This window comes from Protopterus annectens, chromosome 13.part0 (genome assembly GCF_019279795.1).
Source record: "Protopterus annectens isolate FY-2018-M chromosome 13.part0, PAN1.0, whole genome shotgun sequence".
In the NCBI taxonomy this organism is placed as follows: domain Eukaryota; kingdom Metazoa; phylum Chordata; order Ceratodontiformes; family Protopteridae; genus Protopterus; species Protopterus annectens.
This window is the reverse complement of record NC_056747.1, coordinates 721,381,135-721,402,299: the sequence shown is the minus strand read 5'-3', so window position 1 is coordinate 721,402,299 and position 21,165 is coordinate 721,381,135. Positions and strand designations below refer to the sequence as shown.

The window sequence follows — 21,165 nt, the reverse complement described above, 5'->3', positions numbered from 1 at the left end:
ATATGTATAAATGTTCTCTTTCTGTGCATTTATTTTGTTTCTCTAACTTTCTAGACAGAGGTATGTACAGGTCACTTACCAGTTAGTGTCAGATTCCCACTGCCAGTGCAACTACAGCTTAAAGCAAGCCAGATGGAAAAGCAATCTCAGTTTATTTATTCCTTGAAAGTATGTCTAGTAGAAAAGGCCCGTTTCAGCACAAGCTCAGAGAGAAAAGTTCCATAAATTGTTAAATAATTCTTGCACTAAAATTAATACAGACTGCATATACAAATGTAATTAATTTTATTACTGACTACAGTGTAGAATGGATTCCATAAAGAACAAATATTATAATCGTCCTTTACTTAGACCAAATAGAACCAAAACTGTTTTAAAAGTACAAAAGGGACAAAGCAAATAGACAAAAGACAAAATTAACAGAAGGGAGAGCTTTTCTTAGCCGAGTAAAAGGAAACAACAAGGAGTCAAAATGTCAATATTCAGAGTTAAACGCTACATTTAAACAACAAAAATACTTTATTGCATTTTAAGTGTAAAATTAGGTATCGTTTACATCTGACAAAAATAATGAATCTAATGGACTTGTTTCTGCTCATGGTGATTTTACAACCTTGTTATGACACAAGGTGGTGATAATATAAATCAATTGCAGCACTGATGGAAACAATCAAAGAGCAGAATTATAAGATCTTAAGAACTGCAGGGTAAGTAAGCTTGACGACCACGTACGTCTTGCTAAATACCATCATCGAAATGGAACCCCACTTCCAGGAGGACAAACAAGCCAGGCCAGTGATGAACGTGTGGGTACCCATCTGATTGGCAAGGTTAGTCTTGAAGTTTGCAAGGATGTCACTCTGCTTAACGTACAAGGACAGTTTTATCCAGAGATACGGCAACCACTGGGTAATGGATCAATACCTCAAACATGTTTTATTTATAAGGTGGTGGAGGTTTAAATCCTTGATTTGGGTATTCATATGGTTATTCATCCTGTGAAGGTAGTAAAGATCCACAAGGGTAGTCTTTAATGGCACAGAATGCCAGGCATAGATGATCACAGAGGAGTCTACAAGAGACAGAGCATAGGGATAGGGCCTCTAGTCTGTCTTGGTAGAGGAGGGTTTTTAGGCCAATAATCTGTTGTTAACAACCCTTGGGGCCTTTCAAGCTGTATGATATGTCTGGCTAGGTACATGATGAAAGGGGCATGGCACTAATCGGAGCAGAGTACAGAGGAAGAATAACATCCTTTACCCTAGATAAGATACCTTTAAAAATCAGTTGTGCTACATAGAAGATCTCCTAACTACTTTTGCAACATGGTGGCCAAAGGTGAGGGAACTGTCAAAGTGTCGATATGCCCAACTACCATATCTTTTTGGAGTGGGGTACCGGCTATATAAAGTTTTAAACTGTAGACTTTAAAGAATCATCAGTCATAAAGTATCTGTATTGCTTCATCTAATTGCCAGCAGTCATGCGATGCTCCCATGTATGTTACCCCTTAAATAAGCTTTCCAAGCTCATTTCAGGCTATGAATGGTAAATTTCATATTCGAACCATTTTATTTTCAGAACATATATGAACTTTTTAACACTACAGAAGTGTGGAAACTTGCCCAGTACTATAGACTGAGTGTTAGTAAATAGCCTTAGTCAGTGAATGCCACATAAGCCAGGACAAAAGATGTACACATGCTTTAGAAGTAATGTCAGGCATCACATTTAGCTTACGTGCAGCACTAGCCATACTTACAAAAAGCAGTCGTTCTCTCATTTCCTACAACAGGAAAAATTCCACAATGGAGTAGAAGAACAGGATGTGAAAAGATGACCAAGATCTGTGAGTCTGGTATCTTCTATTCTAGTCTTGTCTCCAAATCTGAAACCATGCAACACTGAAATGTTGAAGTCATGGCCAATGCATGACATACAGTTAGTAATGGATGGTGATTAGATATATAAATCAAACATTTCCATCACCTGCCTAGATTCATATTTCCATTTACTTTTACTACATTTTTTCAAGCAGAAATGATCAATTTAAAAAAAAACAAAGCAGATATAAATACAACTTGTGCCCGAGAGGTATATAACTTGTATGCGTTAGTATGTTTTTTTTTTCTCCATTGTATTATAGTGTGGGCTGTACAACATCGTAAGTACAATCATGACAGGTATTACAAGATAAGGTAAGTAGATTGACAGAAGGGTAAACCTTTCTTCAAATGTCTCTGGAGCTGGATGTTTGGACTCTGAGAAATCTTGAAACAGAATATGAGCAAGGATGGCAGTAACTGTTGTAGCAACGTGTGTACCGTAGATAATTGCTGGAGTTCGTATCCATTTACATCCTCCTGTTTATACAAAGGTACACAATCAAAAGTTTTAGACCACTTTAACACTTTGCTTTCAGTCAACAAAATTTGCCACACAAACTGCAATCAAATACAAGAATCCCATAAATGCACATTTAAACACTAGTCTATAGTTTACAAAATCTCATTTAAATCATAGAACAACCGCCTACAATATAAAGTCAACTCAGGGCTTCTGCATAGTATCACTTGTGTACCTGTGCTAGGATCTAGAGTAATTCTGAAAATGGAATACAGTCAACCATAAATAAAAGAAAAAAAAAACAACAATGCACAATGTCAAAAAAGTTTGAATTACAAAAGTTGTCTTTTTTTTTGCAGAGAACACACCCATTTATCTGCAAATATACAAGGTCTGAGACTGCATAGCTTTGGGGTAAGGCAAAACTTTCTTACCCAGTCAGCAGTCTTGTATTTACACGGCCCTTTCATCACTCAAAATACGAATTGATTAAATCTAATTGAATATTCCAATTATAATCATATCAGCTAAATTCAAACCAACACCCCCATGCTATACTTCAAAAGCATTGCTAAATTTCAGTGATAATTTCCTCTGTTTCTACATTTTATTTACTTTTGAGTACCCCCCCAAATTTAGAAAAGAGCGATTTTTGTCTATGTCTCGATATTGCCTTAAGCAAATTCCACTTTTTCATGTCGTTTCCATCAAACAGGCTCCAATCTGCAAAGATACAGTGACCTCAGAGTAAGTTATATTATTTAAGGGGATGCAGAGGGTTACACACCACATTTACAGGTGGGGGGGTTTGCTTCCCCACTTTACCTAGGGTTATAGATTTCAACCCACTCAACTGAATGGGCTACCATAATCAGGATTCACTTAAAAACAAACTGATGACCACATGCCACATCCACACAATGAATCTGCTTCCAGTTCCATACTCCCAAATCGAGTAATATAGGACAGTCGCTCCAAATACTGATTTCTAAAGTGGCATTTATAAAGTTAATCTCAAGTATTACATTTCTGCAGCATTCATGGCACTCAACAATTATGCAATACTTACTATAGTCTTACAAAGTAGCAAACAATTCATGGTGTTATCTTCCAGTATAAATACGGAAGTTAAATTGATTTGAACCAACACTGGCATGCAACTAGATTTGTTTCCACTTCAGCAGAGCAGTCTACTGAATTCTAAACAGCAGACCCTTGTAGCAAACAAAATCAAGAATATTTCTTGGTATCAAACATACTTTTTTTTTTTCAACCCATCCATTAGTCAACTGCCATTTAAGGCCTTCTGTGCTCTTGTGCACTATATATTTTACTTGGTAATTCATTTCATAACATTATTTTTATTTTATTTTATTTTACATTTGTTGACCTGGCTAGTCTAACTGGATATATGTCCATTTTCAGTAGAGGCCTGGGGAGAAAAGCTCCATGACACATGATAATAAAATTGCAGGACAATATAAAATAACTTAAGATGTGTATACAAGTACAAAATTGGATAATACAGAAATAATACAGAGCGAACAGTAGTCAATACAATATGAAATGCATTCAATACAGTGTACAATTCAAAATATCAAGTAGGTACATTACTTAATATAGAAAAAAGGGGAGGTATACAGGCTAATTCCATATACAAGTACGGTACAATAAAAAAAAGAGGCAGACTGAAAAAAATGAGTTTAGTAATAAAAAAAATAAATTATATATATATAGATATATATATATATATATATATATATATATATATATATATATATATATATATATATATTTACAAGTAAAATAAAATAAATAAAAATATAGCAGATACACCCATTTAAATGACACGGCCCAAACTATCCATTACATTTGCCTAATATCCTACTAAGGAATCTGAAAGTCAATTGGCAAAAAACAAAGCTGCATTATATTAACCAAACATGCCTTATTTTAAGTCAGATCTGCAACAGTGCCTGTTGAACACAGAGAAAAGGTGTTAAGTACCATTTTAGAAGTTTCAGTCTATATCATGCATGTAAGGAAACCTTCTAGACTCAGACCTCTCAACTGCCCCTGTTTTGGAGAAACATTCATATTTTCTGGCCTGATTTACCTATACACAGGATGCACCTATTTTTGGAGGTATGTCTCTATTGTTCAGGCTTAATTTATCCTTTCACACAATTTTCTGAATCCCCCTCATCACGTGACTTTTTAAGCTAAGACTCAGAAAATCATAACACATGACTAACATACAACTGGCTGCAATAATTTAAAGAGGACACATCTTATGTCTCACTTTTTCTGAAGCAAAATAAATTACCTTCTGTGTCAGAATTTTACAACACAGTTCAGTCTATAGATTTTACACTGCTTATTTATAAGGTGCTTATAAAATTCCAAAGATGACCTGTCTGACAGAACAATGCTAGTGAAACTGATTTTTTTTCCCAGCATCCCCCCCCTTTTTTCTGAAAGTGTCATCATTCCTTGTCACCCATGTGCCTTCTGCTCCCCTATTTCTGCTACTTTTTGATGCTTTAACCCAAACCAACATTAACCTTGAATCACCTCATATCCCAGTGCTCAGTCCCCCCTCTTGAGTTATCACTTATTGCGACATACCCTAATATTACCCTTTGTTGACAGAGTCCCATTTCTTCAAGAAGGAAGGTATTGTGGCTACCAGAATATACACAGCCTTGTGACTGTAAGAGAAGTACAGCTGTTAATGTGATCACTATATATTGCACAAAACTGGTATGTTCCTTAGTTATACACTAACCCCTTAGTGCTGGGTTACATAATCTGGTAAGCATGTGTATACGCACTGTGAAAGAGCTGCCGTTCCCTCTGCAGTCAGGCTCACACGCACTGTGAAAGAGCTGTCGTTCCCTCTGCAGTCAGGCTCACACGCACTGTGAAAGAGCTGTCGTTCCCTCTGCAGTCAGGCTCACACGCACTGTGAAAGAGCTGTCGTTCCCTCTGCAGTCAGGCTCACACGCACTGTGAAAGAGCTGTCGTTCCCTCTGCAGTCAGACTCACACGCACTGTGAAAGAGCTGTCGTTCCCTCTGCAGTCAGACTCACACACACTGTGAAAGAGCTGTCGTTCCCTCTGCAGTCAGACTCACACACACTGTGAAAGAGCTGTCGTTCCCTCTGCAGTCAGGCTCTGCAGTCAGGCTCACACACACTGTGAAAGAGCTGTCGTTCTCTCTGCAGTCAGGCTCACACGCACTGTGAAAGAGCTGTCGTTCCCTCTGCAGTCAGGCTCACACGCACTGTGAAAGAGCTGTCGTTCCCTCTGCAGTCAGGCTCACACGCACTGTGAAAGAGCTGTCGTTCCCTCTGCAGTCAGGCTCACACGCACTGTGAAAGAGCTGTCGTTCCCTCTGCAGTCAGGCTCACATGCACTGTGAAAGAGCTGTCGTTCCCTCTGCAGTCAGGCTCACACACACTGTGAAAGAGCTGTCATTCCTACTGCAGTCAGGCTCACACACACTGTGAAAGAGCTGTCATTCCTACTGCAGTCAGGCTCACACACACTGTGAAAGAGCTGTCATTCCCACTGCAGTCAGGCTCACACACACTGTGAAAGAGCTGTCATTCCCACTGCAGTCAGGCTCACACGCACTGTGAAAGAGCTGACGTTCCCTCTGCAGTCAGGCTCACATGCACTGTGAAAGAGCTGACGTTCCCTCTGCAGTCAGGCTCACACACACTGTGAAAGAGCTGACGTTCCCTCTGCAGTCGGGCTCACACACACTGTGAAAGAGCCGACGTTCCCTCTGCAGTCAGGCTCACACGCACTGTGAAAGAGCTGTTGTTCCCTCTGCAGTCAGGCTCACACGCACTGTGAAAGAGCTGTCGTTCCCTCTGCAGTCAGGCTCACACGCACTGTGAAAGAGCTGTCGTTCCCTCTGCAGTCAGGCTCACACACACTGTGAAAGAGCTGACGTTCCCTCTGCAGTCAGGCTCACACACACTGTGAAAGAGCTGACGTTCCCTCTGCAGGTGTAAACTGACATTGCCTCATCATTTTTCTCCTGCTATCTGTGCCTTTAGTCTAATTTGGGCATCCTGCTTGTAGTCAAGGTGGAGATGACCCATTCCTGTTACTTGCAGTAAGTGTAACAGTTAGCAGCCATGTATTTTTCATCCTGTAGGGAGTCAGAGATTTTCGAATACATCATACTCATCTGGCAATGTGAGTGCTCAAGTGTGCAGAGTTATAGGATATTTAGAAATATGGAATTCTTTTCTAGGAATGTGTAATGTGAATCAGTTACTTTAGATGATTTTCACAAAAGAATTATTAAAAGCTGAATGTACTCCAGTCAGACTGTTTTGTACATACAGCAGAACTGAAAATAGAAATGCAAGAATGATTTAACCAGAAATAAACAGCAATCTGTGCTGAAAGAAAAGCTCACGTTAAATAAATAGATCTGCTTGATAAGTCATATGTGACAAAAATACATTGAAATGAATACCCTGAATTGTGTGAAAACTAGGTAATCAGAACAAAGTTGATGAAATACTTTGGACAATCTAAAGATGTATTAACTGAGGTTATATTTCTGAATAATAGTTAAGTGTCATTAGTAGGGTATGCATAATTTTAGGCTATAAAATCCTAAACTGCAGTAATTAGTTTGAATGCTTGTAAAATTTTTTTGCATACGTAACAGTCTGTGCAAGATAGAAACATAGAACGCTTCATGAAATAAAACCCCTGACTGATCAAATCTCCCTACAAATAAGTTAACATTTCTTACCCCGGGCATGGAGTAGTGCTCCACTCTGTCCTAAGGCTGCTGGGATTGTGATGCCAGAGTAGCACCCCACTCTGTGCCCCAATACTACAGTGCTTGTGATGTCAAGAGTAGCACCCACTCTGTCCTAAGACTGTTGGGATTGTGATGCTGGAGTAGCGCCCCACTCTATACTAAGACTGCTGTGACTGGGATGCCAGAGTAGTGCCCCACTCTGTCCTAAGGCTGCTGGGATTATGATGCCAAGGCTTCTGCCCTTCCACCCAGAAAGTTGAGCCAGTAACTAAATCTAATTTCTTTGCAAGTTGCAACCTCTTGTATATGAGCCACTGTTCACATCCAGGTCATCACCACTGTTCACATCCAGGTCATGATCAGCACAGGTAAATTCCATTCCCCTGTGCCTACAGTTCAGCTTGTTTGCCTGACTTTCTCAGAACAGGAGAAAGGAAGACAACATACTAAACAGTAAAAATGTTCAAAAGTAGGAGGGGTGATGATAATCTAGGCTGTTTCACACAGTAAAGGATCATGGAAGAACTTATAAACCAAAAGGGAGAGAAAACAAAGGAGCCATGTAACATTCACCCAAGAATTCTAAGGAAATTGAGTGAAACCAGTGAAATCACTTAAAAAAACAAAATCATGTTATTTTGACTGGCTGTTCCTCACAGCAACAAAGTATAAAAGAAACAAATTATGGACCTGATTTTCATATAATAAGAAAATAATGGTTTTCCTCATGGAGGAAAGGCCAGTTCAATAATTAAAGGTGCACTGGAGAACAACATTAAACGTAGCATAAATCCTACCACCCAACACTACAACCTGTGAGAGATGCACTTATACAGACAAACTAGAAGCAAAGCTCTCTTCACCCAAGACTGGACTAGACAGAGGAGAAGGTAAACACTTGCACCGCACCACACCACACTCATCACATAGTTCCTCAAAATCTGCACCACCAAAACAGACACATAGAAACACAAAACACACACCTACATTCGCGGAGGCTCTCAATAAAAATTTGCTCAAGCAACAGAGACCTCCAAAGCAGAAATACAAGCAACCTCCACCCCCCCAACACAACCCAAATGACACATAGCCCACAAAATCAGTGTGCCACTCAACCACAGCCCATAAGGCATAACAATGTACCCAACAGTCTGGTCATAGGTGACTCTCAGGCACACTGATGTTCCACTCAACAGGCTAAACAAGGAGAAAGTTACTGTCAGCTGCCTGTCAGGTGCCAGGATCCACCATATAACTCACACACTGAGGTCACTCCACAAGTACAAATATGACTCTGTCACTGTCCATGTTGGTGTGAATGACCTGAGACGTACCTCCCTGGACTACATGAAAAGAGACATGGATGAGCTCTTCGATCTTGTAGCCCAGGCAGGTATGACCCTAGCCCTGAGTAGCATCCTGCCATCATCCAGAATGATACCACAGTACAAGGACAAAATGATAGACTTCAACAATTGGCTAAGCTACTGGTGTCATTCTAAGGGGATCCAGTATCTGTCTGCCTGGGGCGACATGGTCAACAGACCACGATGCTTTGCCAGAGATGACCTGCACCTGTCGCCCTTGGGGTTCCAGAAACTGGCTAAGGTTCTTGCCACCCCTATAGTGCCTTTTTTAGGCAAGGTTCAAATGACAAATTCACCACCATAACAGGTACAAAAGCAAAATCTGAGGGTAATGCTACTCAATGCTAGACGTCTAAACCTCAAAATGCATTCACTCAAGTCACTCCTTAAAATGGAGAACATCGACATCTGTGCAGTGACAGAGACCTGGTTCAAGGCTCCAAAGAGTACCCCTGCATTACCAGGCTATAATTCATACCACACCTTTCGGCCACCTAACCTGGACTGAAACACTAAAGAAGGAGGTGTGTCCATATTCATTAAGGATATCCACACCTCCAGGCTAGTTGCTCAGCATAATGCATCCGAGATTATCCAAGTGCAACTAACTCTGGGCAAGACCGCAATCCAAATTGTAACTTGCTACAGATCCCCTACCATGCCCCAGGATTCCCATTCCTCATTTCTTGATACACTGGAAAATATTAGGGTACAACTTAACACCCTCATAATGGGCAATTTCAACTACCCCACCATTAACTGGGAAAACTACTCATGTAACAACTCTTTTGCTCAACATTTTCTGGAATTCATAAATTCCAGTGCCTTGGATCAACTTATCCACACCCCCACCAGGGACAGCAATATCCTAGACCTGGTCATTACCAACATGGGTGACCAGTGTTCCACACTAGAGGTCAAGCCTCGTTGGTCAGATCCAACCACAAGCTAATCACAGTAGACATCCACATCCTGTCCCCACCCCCCCCCCCATTAGGGAAACCACCGTAAAAAATTTCTCCAAAGCCAACTTCACGCATCTTAAGACAGAAGTGGCAAACTTCACGACACCCATGCAGATGGACAATAGAGGTACAACTGCTGAATCCTACACAAATGCACTTTATAAGCACTTACACAAGTGCATGGATCGTGCTATCCCTAACAAAATCAAGATGCTATCCTCCAAAAAAAGGAAGCCAATCTGGTGGTCCCCTGCCACAAACAAACTCTACAACAGAAGAAAGAAACTGTTGCAAAAAAAAAAAGTAAAATCCCATGATTGGAGGTCCCTGGTCAGCCTCAGTAAGAAGCTGAGATCCCTCATAAAATCCTCCAAAGCTACTTACAAAAATAAAATCGCCACTGATTCTAAAGACAACCACACAGCATTCTATAGCTATGTCAAGAATCTCAATGGCAACACTCAGTTCTGCTCTGAGTTACAGCACAATGGCACTAAATATGCAGAACCAACTGATATTGCCAACATCCCGGCAGATAGATTCAGTGCTAACTTTACCCCTCTCTCACTCCCTAAAGGGCCCATCTCTTTACCAGAAGAATGCAAAGTTCCTGTAATCATGGCTGCACAGGTAAAAACCACACTCTCCAAAGCCAAGAACACAGCATCCATGGGACCTGACAACATCCCAGGCTGCGTTCTACACTAACTACAGAATGAACTGGCACCCCACCTAAGCACCATGTTCAATCATAGCCTCACCTCAAGCTTTGTACCCACTGAATGGCACACAGCGATGTTTATCCCACTCTACAAAAGGGGAGACACCATGGACCCTGGGAACTACCGCACCATTAGCCTAACAAGCCTGGTCTGCAAAGCTATGGAATGCATCACCATGGAACTTGTAAACAAAGACATTGGTAATCTCCAAACTCTGGACCCACCCAGTTAGGGTTTGTAAAAGGCAGATCATGTCTCCTAAACCTGATAGACTTCTTTGAAGCAGTCACCAAAGCTGTAGACGAGGGTAAGGTGGTTCACACAGCCAATCTAGATCTCGCCAAGGCTTTTGACACCATCCTCCACTCTGGAATTATAGATAAACTCACTAAACTAGGTATAAATCCCTATGTCACAAGATGGGTTGCCAACTGGTTCAGTGACAGAACCCACACTGTGAAAGTAGCAGACTCCAAATCCGACTTCAGACCAGTGACAAGTGGAGTACCACAGGGTTCAGTCCTGGGTCCTCTCCTGTTTGCTATCTACTTTTCTGAAGTACAGACCAACACAGAAGGTCTTTGGCTAATGAAGTTCGCAGATGACTACAAACTAGGAGCGATAATCAAAATTCCTAACAATGTGGACATCCTACACAAGGGCCTCACTGAGACAGATGTCTGTTGTCAAAGCCATGGCCTCAAGCTCAATGCCGAAAAGTGCACTGTCATCCCCTTTGGTCAAAACTCTGTACCCAAGAGCTACCACATAGGTGGTAGTCTACTTAACACTGAAAGTGTGATAAGAGACCTTGGGACACAGGTGGACCGTAGTCTCTCCTTTGATAATCACATCACCAGAGTAGTCAGGAAATCCTTCTATGTGGCACACTTCATCAAAAAAGGTTTCTCATCCAGGAAAAAAAGAGGTCATTATTCCCCTCTACTCATCACTCATTAGACCCATTATAGAGTACAACGCCCCTTTTGGCATGTACCTCACAAGACATCTACAACTGGAAAGGCCATAGAAATACCTCACAAAGAGAATTACCGGCCTCAAACAGATGCCCTATGCAGACTGTCTCAAAAAACTCCAGCTTTACTCCATCGCATATCATCTACTCAGAGGCGATCTTTGCCTAACATACAAAGCTATGTCAAACCCAGAGCTGTTGGACATGTTCCACTTAAAGAAATCCCAATCCCTCCAAGCTACACGCTCTAGGGACCTAAACCTTGTCACCACAATAAACAGAACATGCTGGAGGGATAGGTTCCTGTCCCAGAGACTTCCCATACTCTGGAACAAACTACCTATCTATATCAAACAAAGCTCCTCATTAGTACTGTTCAAGAAAAATCTTGATGACTGGATGGGAGATAGGAAATTCACCCCGGGGATCACCTCTGTGGCTGTGCTCGACAGGGGCACAGGAAAATAATTTTCTTGGGTGGCGAAAGCCAGGGTACCTTTTTGGCTAGGCATATATAGGCCCTAGGGCCAATAGCCTAGTACCTACCTATGAACATATAAATTTACATCAAATGGTGCAGCAAGTCTATTAACAAATCAGAATTCTTATAGATCAGTTCTGTGCATAACATGCTTAACGAATAGCCTGACTGCATGTGGCAGCAGTCACTAATGATGTGTATGTTTTTCAAGTGTGGTGGGCAGTATTTGCAGATAAGCATATATCGTAACTGTAAAGACACCAACAGCAGGTTATTTTGCATACATGCTGCATTACTGTGGTAAAGCAAGCAGTGTTGTTGCCGCACAGTAAGTGGTTCTCTGGTTCGATTCCCAGCTGAGGTGTCTTCTGTATGGAGTCTGCATATCCTCCCTGTGTTTGTGTGGGTTTTCTCTGGGTACTCCTTTTTCATCCCACATTTCAAAGCCATGCAGTAGATAGATTGGACACACTAATTGGCCATAGCAGTGAGTCTGTGTGCGTATGTGGGATACAGAACAACCATGGCAGCCACCCAGGAGTGTGAACTTTGGATGATTGTCACTGCTGAAGTGACTCCTGCCCCCCATGTGCAAAAAATTAGAAAGAGGGATTGTCGATTGATAGATACACATATACTGCACCACTATTTGCAGCAGAAAATCTTTTTTCTATATAGATCTAATTAGAATTCATGACCACGTGATTAAAGTTAATCAAACTAGGGACAAGCTCTGAATGCGGAATTTATAGGCTAGCAAAACACACAGAACATAGTGCCACACAAAGGTTAGCACAGAAGTTAGAAAGTCTTCAAACAGGTGACAGTAGCTGGTATAAAAAGTGTCTGTGTAACAGGTGACATTACAATAATGGTAGTGAAGAAATGACAGTCACTAATAGGGTCATACAGAACTTTGTACTGTGAAAAAGCCACTTTAATATCTATACAAGTGATACTGCTTATGGACAAGGAAAGGAAAGCAATTTATTTTTATATAGATAAAAGATCTGCAGCTGGTCTACAGATACAGAGAGGGTGAAACAGGGCTTGACACAATTACAGAAATTGAATGGCAGCTTACATTTAAAGAAAAAAAAAAACAGACCATCTTATAGAAAAGAAAATTAAGGAAAGCTTATGCTTTTTGGGGAAGGAGGTATTTTCAAAAATACAAATTTGGTAAGAGATTCTATTTATATCAAATTACTTAAATGTGGAAAATCATTGAGAGAAGGCAGCAACCATGCATAACAGGCATTACCATTAAAAAGACAGCTACCACTCTTTTTTTCTAGACCTAACACCACCCTTACGGAGTCAGCTGCGGTACCACCTTTATCATTCTTATAAGAAAAGTGCAGTCCTGGTCTGAACTGTCTGCAAACAGCTACAGTTAACTTTGAACCTAACACCACTCGTAAGTATTCAACTGCGGTACCACCTTTATCATTCTTCTAAGAAAAGAGCAGTCCGGGTCTGAACTGTCTGCAAACAGCTAAAGTTAACTTTGAACCTAACACCACTCGTAAGTATTCAGCTGCGGTACCACCTTTATCATTCTTCTAAGAAAAGAGCAGTCCGGGTCTCAACTGTCTGCAAACAGCTAAAGTTAACTTTGAGTATGTGTCTACCTGTTTGAGCCAATATTCATTTTCCCCTGGAGAGCACTCTGCTTTGGCTTGTAAGCAACACACACACAGACACACACACCTTCCACTTTCTCTCTTATTCCCTTCTGTTAGCAAATAGTATCCATAACTGATCAATACTGTGCGTTTGTTAATTTAAAATGAGACCACAGTAGCCTACTGATACAAGGTTATCCTGTTTTTCCACCTGAGAAATGGTTAAGAAATGACTTACAGTTTCAGAGCAGTCCTTGGTCAATTGTGATAGTTTCTTAAACACAAACTTGTCTTTGCTTTGGCTCATTAGCAGCAGTACAAAGAACTGCCTGCTCACACCCTTGTTCTCCCCTCCCCCTTCCCTGTTTATTACATTAAGACAATCCCAAAGTTAATAATTACCTGTGGCAGGCACCATTTTTAAAACTACAACCACCCTTGTCACTATCATATGTTCATTTATCAGTTAACTCTTGTTACCTGATTGTTTCCAGCCCCCTCATAAGAGCAACTAACAGGGTCTCTACCCACTTCACTCCCCACCCTGCCCCCTATTTCCTCCTGCCCCCCAGTTGTCCCACCTTTATTACACTCACAAACCCCTCCCATCTTTCCAATAGCCAACCACAGTGCTAACCCAACACTACCTCCTCCATCTTCCCACTACTATCACACCTCCTCAACTAACATGTACAAGCATACCTTACCTATGCTCACTGCATGCACTCTCCTTGCATATCTTACATCCTACCAAAGCTCCATCATTCCCCCACTCAACCACTACCACTATACTACTACTCTCACCATCACTCATGTCTCACCCTCACTCAGCTCCCCTCCCACCAACTCAAGAACCATCCCTATGCACCCCCACATATTCTACCAACTATATTACTCAAACATAAAGCATCTCTACAACTTAACACAGTAACCCTCCCACCATACCTATTACCCCCAGACCACAATCATAAAGTTTCCCTTATAAACAAACACATTCAAAAACTGAGAAAACTAACCTCATGCATATCAAAACTAGCCCTAAGTGGAGACATCCACCCCAACCCTGACCCTGCCATCTCCAAACCCAATCCTCATAATCAGACTAGAAACCACAACTTCTCCCATATTACAGCCAATAGAAAGCCAAGTGACTTCCTTCTACTAAGCCTAAATATTAGAAGTATTTCCAATAAAGTCCATGAACATGAATAGACTTGTACTCCCCAGATATAGTCATCCTGACAGAAACCTGGCTAAAACCTCACATTACCAGTGAGCAAATACTCCCTACAGGTTATGGCATACTAAGAGTAGACCGGCTACACAAGAAAGGAGGCGGTGTAGTATAATATTTAAACAGCATCTAAACATCCAGGTCTTAAAATCATCTGCTCCACAAATAGGCAATGAAGAAATAATATATACTAACCTCAAAATAAACCAAAACAAAACCATCAACATAATTGGCTGCTACTTCCCACCTGGCCAAAACATCCCTCCACTAGAAAACCTCCTCAGCTGGTCTACGCACCATCTCCCCCAAGAAACTATCATTTTAGGTGATTTCAATATTGACTGGCAATCCTGTTCTGGCAACCATCCAACCCATCATGTAAACCTTCATGGCTTTACCCAACTAGTCCAGTTGCCAACCAGGATAAATAAAAACTCCAGCAAGCACACTACCCTGGATTGGATACTAGTCAGTAAGAGCCCCCAGTCATATATAACAGGCTGCTTATCAGATAGCCTCAGTGATCACTCCTCAACATTCCTACTCAAAAAATACCTATACCAAGCTAAACCTGTCATCTACCATCAAATACGTAAAAAACTAAACTTTAACCCACTCACATTCATCTCATCCCTCAAAGAATGTAACTGGCATCCTCTAAAGTACCTCAATCTTGATGATGTAGTTGAATTTTTTAATACTATCTTCCTGAGCATCCTTAATTACCATGCCCCCATAAGACTTTCCAGAATCAAAGCACAACCCTCCCCATGGCTACAGAAAACCACTAAGTCAGAAATGAAAAACAGGGATAAAGCCTGGGAGCACTGGTGCACAACCAAAAACCCCTCAACTAGACAGAAATTTCTAGAACTACGTAATAGAGTCAAAAAGCTAATAAAAACAGGACAAATTCCAATACTACCAGTCTGCCCTAGACTCCTCCCAACACAGCCCCAAACAATTCTGGTCCTCCATGAACTCCATCCTCCACCCAGGTAAAGTCAGTACCCCTCTTCCTAACATCCCTCACTCCTCAGAAAATATTGCTACCTCATTCAACACACACTTCACACAAACCATATTATCAATAGCTAAACACAACGCCCCCTCCCCTCCAACCCACACCTTCAACTAGTAATCTCCCCACTGCCTTCTCTTTTTCTCCTGTACCTACCTCCAACATAAAAAAACTCTTAACTAAACTTAAGCCCACCAAATTAGCAGCAGACAACCCCCCCAAGTGAATACCTACAAATCGCAGCTGATGCTCTGGCCTACCCAGTATCCATCTTGATTAACCGATCTCGGTCAGAAAGTTACATTCCCACACTGTGTAAAGTATCACATATAATTCCCCTCCACAAAGGCAGACCCTCCATAGAACTAACCAATTACCACCCCATAGCTATTCTCTCTCCACTCTCCAAAATACTAGAGAGATGCATACACTCTCAGGTCTCAGACTACCTCCTTACTAACAACCTCCTTTCCAATACTCAGCATGGTTTCCGACCAAACCATAGCACCACCAATGCCTTACTTTCCTTTACTAACACTATCCTTCAGCATAAAAACAATGGCTATCTCTCCTCTGCTACTTTCCTAGACCTATCTAAAGCATTTGACATGGTCCCACGCAAACAACTTATCTCTGTCCTCAATAACCTATCCTTCTCAGTCATCAACTGGTTTCACAGTTACCTGTCTGACCGCCAACAATCCGTTGTATGGCAGAATGACATATCTCCCCAACTACCTGTCTCCATAGGGGTTCCCCAAGGATCCATCCTTGGACCCCTACGCTTCTCTGATTTCACCGATAATCTAGCCTCTGCCACCAAACATGGCACACTCATACAATACGTAGATGACTCAATCATCATCTGCTCAGCCCAGTCCCTACCCAAACTGCAAAAAGTCACACAGGAAGCCTTTTCCTCTGTTGAAACTTGGTTATCCGATGCCCAATTAATACTCAACCCAAACAAAACTAAACTACTCATCTGTCAACTCACCAAACATACTCAAAACAACTCTCACTTTAACATCACAGCAAAAGACAACACCACTATATACCCAACTGAACACACCAAATTGCTAGGAGTGGAAATAGACAGTAAACTAAAATTTGACATTCACATATCCATGACCATAAAAAAAGTCCACAAAAAACTAGGAGCATTGTACAGAAATAAGCAACTTCTCACCAAAGCAGCAAAGATTTCAACAGCAAATTCCCACCTTATTTCCACCCTACTTTATGCCTCTCCAATATATACCAACCTAAGGCAATGCGATCTAAACAAGCTAGAGACCTGCTACAACAAAATCGCCAAATTTGCCACAGGGTCATCCTACCATAGTCACCACTGTCTCTCACTTGCTGAACTGGGCTGGCTTGAACTCCCTCACCTCCTTCAATGGTATCAACTCTCACTCGCCCACAAACTAGTAAACCATCCACTAAATGTCTCATCCCTCCAGAATCTACTCCAACCCTATCACACCACCAGACCACTAAGATCCAGCAACAAAAATCACTTGCAGATCACTAAAGCCAATAACTCTGCTGGTGAAGCACTATTCTCTTGCACCGTAGCCAAATTATGGAACTCCCTCCCACCCACAATTACCTCCATACCATCATGCACCCACTTCAAAACTTTACTAAAAGTGCACCTAAAAACATGCTGGCTATGCCCTTGCAACTCCCACGCTAATATCACCCATCCAACCACTACCTTTCTTTCCATTCCACTAACTACCTTGATTATAGCAAGCTCAGATGCTCATAAGCCTAGTACTTATTATTACAGCAGGAACTTCTTATTGTAACATTTGTTAATGTCTGTTATGTACTTCACAGGTAAAGATTCTAGTTGTCTACTGATGTACTATGTTCTTCATCTGTAAATATGTTGTAAGTAATTGCTATGTAAATTGTTAATCGCTATGTAATCCAATGTAACTACTGTCTGTTTATTTTAATTGTGGAGCTTTTCTCCCTGGGCCTCCGCTGAAAATGGACCAACATCCAGTCGGACACTCCCGGTCAATAAATATAAATAAATAAATAAATAATACACAGAAATGTTGAGACCCCAGTTTCAAGCAGTGTTTGCAGTGCTGCAGACCTCATCCTTCGAGCAACATTTAGAAGGCTGAAACAGTGCAGAAAAGGCAACTCACGAGTCATAGTGTATGTACTCAGAGTCATAAGAGTAACAGTTCACAACATTTAACATCTGCATCCTTGGCGAAAGCAGGAGACTGGAGACAGAAATTTTCAAATGTTTTAAAGAAACAGGAAAATTTCAGAAAAAAAAATTTCTTCTGAGAAAAGAACTGTTCAATAACAATAACACAGTGTGAAGGATAACGGAATTTTTTTTAAATAAGATCACAGATTCATAAACAGCCTTCCATAAAAAGTAGTCGACTAAAAAATGAAAGTAGTTTGAGGTTGTGTGGGAGAGATTCAAGGCCATCAGAATTAATCCATAGAAGTCTCTCTGACATTGACTAGTGAAGTCTTATTGGTGTCAGGCAAAGGCCAGATGAGAAGAAAGCACCAACATTTTTGTAACACCTTTATTAAATTATCACTCAAGACCTAGGCAAACTTACATTAATATAGAAGAAAACGAGCAACATTTACATGTTTTCAGTTACATACATTATACATCCAATGTTCTTTTTTATAATATTCATCAATCCAGCATTGCATAAATTACTCAATTTATAACATCCCTTAAACCTCACTCCTCCTCCTTTTGAACATTATTCTGCATGTACTGTTTTCACAATTGCCATTTATTTCTATGTAATTTGCACCTTCCCTTTTCAAAAGATCACACTTTCAGTTCTTTCACCACTGTTTCAATATTCAGTACTTCAGATACAGTTTTTAGAATATTTTCATTTCTTATAAATTTCTGTTTTGGCAGCCACCAGAAAGAATTAAATTTAACAGGCTTTACTATATATAGACAATTCAGATTCTGTGTCCCAGCTCAAAAGAATCATTTCCTTAGTTACATCCATTTGCTCACCTAATAATTTATGGCAAAGTACTCTGCAGAGAATTTGTAAAGTCTGCCAACTCATTATACTCCCAAAACATATGTTCTCATTACACCTCCAACGTTTGCCATCAATATGGAGGAAAAATTCTTTGTAGTCTGCTTGGGATTTAAAAATACGTATGCAAACATTTCCAAGCAAAAATCCTAAACTTTTTAGACTTTATTGCATACTTGGTAGCCATACACATGTCCTCCCATTGTTCCCTTGTAAATTGCTTAATTAGTCTCTCTTTCCCAATCTTTTCTATCCTTCTCTGATTGTTATAGTTATTGTGCAGCATTCTATATGCAATACTAATTATCCCTTTTTTAACAGCAGCTTCTTTTCTAGATTCAACTAAAAACTATGCCAAAGCAGATCTTTCACTTAGGATTTCCTTGTTGTTTTCTCATTGCCTATACTCCGATAACTATCATTGGTATGGAATGCAGTCTCTAGCCTGCATTCCAAATGTCTACCTGGCCTCATTCCATTCCATTACCTTTCCCTCTTTAGTTATTTGCCCCCCCCCCCAGTACCTTGGATCCTTTACCGGCTTTCTCCAGTAAATTCTAACCCACTCTTACCTATTCTCTGTACCCCTACTTGCAGTCACTCCTATTGGCAAAAATCTCTTTTCTCCATTCTACTGTTGGCTTAGTTCTTAGAATACTTTGTTACTTTATGAATATAATATTCTGTATGGCTGTTGTTACCTTAAAGATAGGCATCCAAAATCTCTCTCTCTCTCGTTTCTTTAATTGTCTCCATTTCATCATTCCCTTTCCACTTTGAATTATAACTTTCTGCTTGTGTTATGTATATTTACCTTAACTATGTTGCTCTATAATGTCCTTTTAAATCAAGTAATGCTAAACCACCTTGTTCTATTGGAAGGATTGGCTTATCTCTCAACACTTGCCCTCTTCCCCTCTGAGTAAATCCCTTCAACTCTATTATTGTTCACAACTTCTCTGGTTGATAAAAATATTACTAGCTTGTATATAAAATTAAAGAGACTAAAAATATTTTCAATGGTTGTATCTTAATATCCATAGCCACAAATATGAATTTGTAATTTCTTAGTTTTTGTATTATTTTTTGTTTAATCTCTTCCCACATAGCCTTAGCTACCATAAGAGAAGACTTTTTAATCCACACTCCCAAATACATCATCTTATCGTGTCCCCATAAATATGGGTATTGCTGAACCAATTCATGTAGAGGTACACAATTTACAGCTATAGCCTTTATCTTCATTAATTTTATATCCCGAAAAGACTTGAAACTGTCTCAAAATGCTCCATAATGCTAAAATGTCCTTTTCTGGATTTATCAGGCACAAAATAATATTGTCTGCAAATGAAGCCAACTTTTCTTGATTACCATACAAATGATATCCTTGCATTTCTGAGTTGTTGATTTTCTTTGCCAATGGCTCTCAATATAAAGCAAACAACAAAGGAGAAAGAAAATACAACTTATCAGAGAGGAACCCTCTCCACTTAATTCTTGCCTCCAATCCCTCATTTAACTTCCTAATTAACATTATTATTACTGTATCAGGCAATACAAATACTTCCATTTCCCTAATCATAAAATCACAGCTTACTCTGTTGGGTGCTTTCTCTGCATCAGGATCCACTAACAGTGGTGTTTTTTAACATTCTGCTTCCCTCTGGCCATCTTTGTTCTACTAATGTTGTCAAATGTTTGCCTTCCCTCCACAAAACCACTCCATCAGTGTTGGCAGCCACTTTGTCTAGACTACCTAAAAGAATGGCAAACACTTTGTAATCATAGTTTAAAATGGGTCTATATGAAGCTGATGTCTAATGGGTCTTTACTGTCTTTGGGTATCACAGCCACCACAACTTTCTTCCAAGATGTTGGTGCCTTCCCTACTTTTAAACTACTGTTAAATGAAACCTTCCAGATCTGCATTGCTTTTGTCACTCCTAATTTCATAGGAATACCAATCTGTTCCTAGAGGCTTTCCTGCAGATTGATTATACATCACTATTTTATCTCATCTTCTATCTTAACTGTTAATTGTTGAAACTCATCTACCTCTAATCATGGCATACTTACGTCTTCATAAATATTTCCATTCATGTTCTTTCTTCATTTCCATACTTCTGTACTTTATACACATTTTCATAAAATTTCCAAAATATCTCTAATACCTCTACAGGATCTCTGGTTATTTTTCTTGTTACTGGCTCTCTCACTTTGGTAACAACCCTTTCTACTTTCTGTTGCCCAAGTCATTGTGTTAAGAGTTTGTGTTATGGAGTTATCATCAAAAAAACAGTCCCTTATCAGCAATCTTTCTAATGAATATTATCCAAATACTCCCTTATTTGCCGATTAGCACTCTGCAGTTGTGCCTCTTATTTTGTGAGATTCCCCTTATTCTGCAATATTCTAACTTTTGTCAGCCTCTCTAAATAAATTCCTATTGCTACTTAACCATATCTCTTATTTCTACCCTATTTTTAAACTCAATTTTCATTTTATCCCACTCATTAGCTATAACTTCTGAAGAAAGTTCGGTCTTCCCTAATAACACTTGAATAACAG

The 21,165-nt window shown here is 40.1% G+C and overlaps 1 protein-coding gene across 1 annotated transcript in view; it reads right to left on the bottom strand.

The window, feature by feature from the left end:
* Window positions 1-268: 268 nt before the first annotated feature.
* TMEM97 (transmembrane protein 97) overlaps window positions 269-21,165 on the bottom strand; it is a 114,448-nt gene continuing 93,551 nt past the window's right edge. Inside the window, exon 3 of the mRNA XM_044054406.1 lies at window positions 269-2,363. Coding sequence (XP_043910341.1) covers window positions 2,113-2,363 — 251 coding nt within the window. The 3' untranslated portion in view covers window positions 269-2,112. The remainder of the gene's footprint in view (window positions 2,364-21,165) is intronic.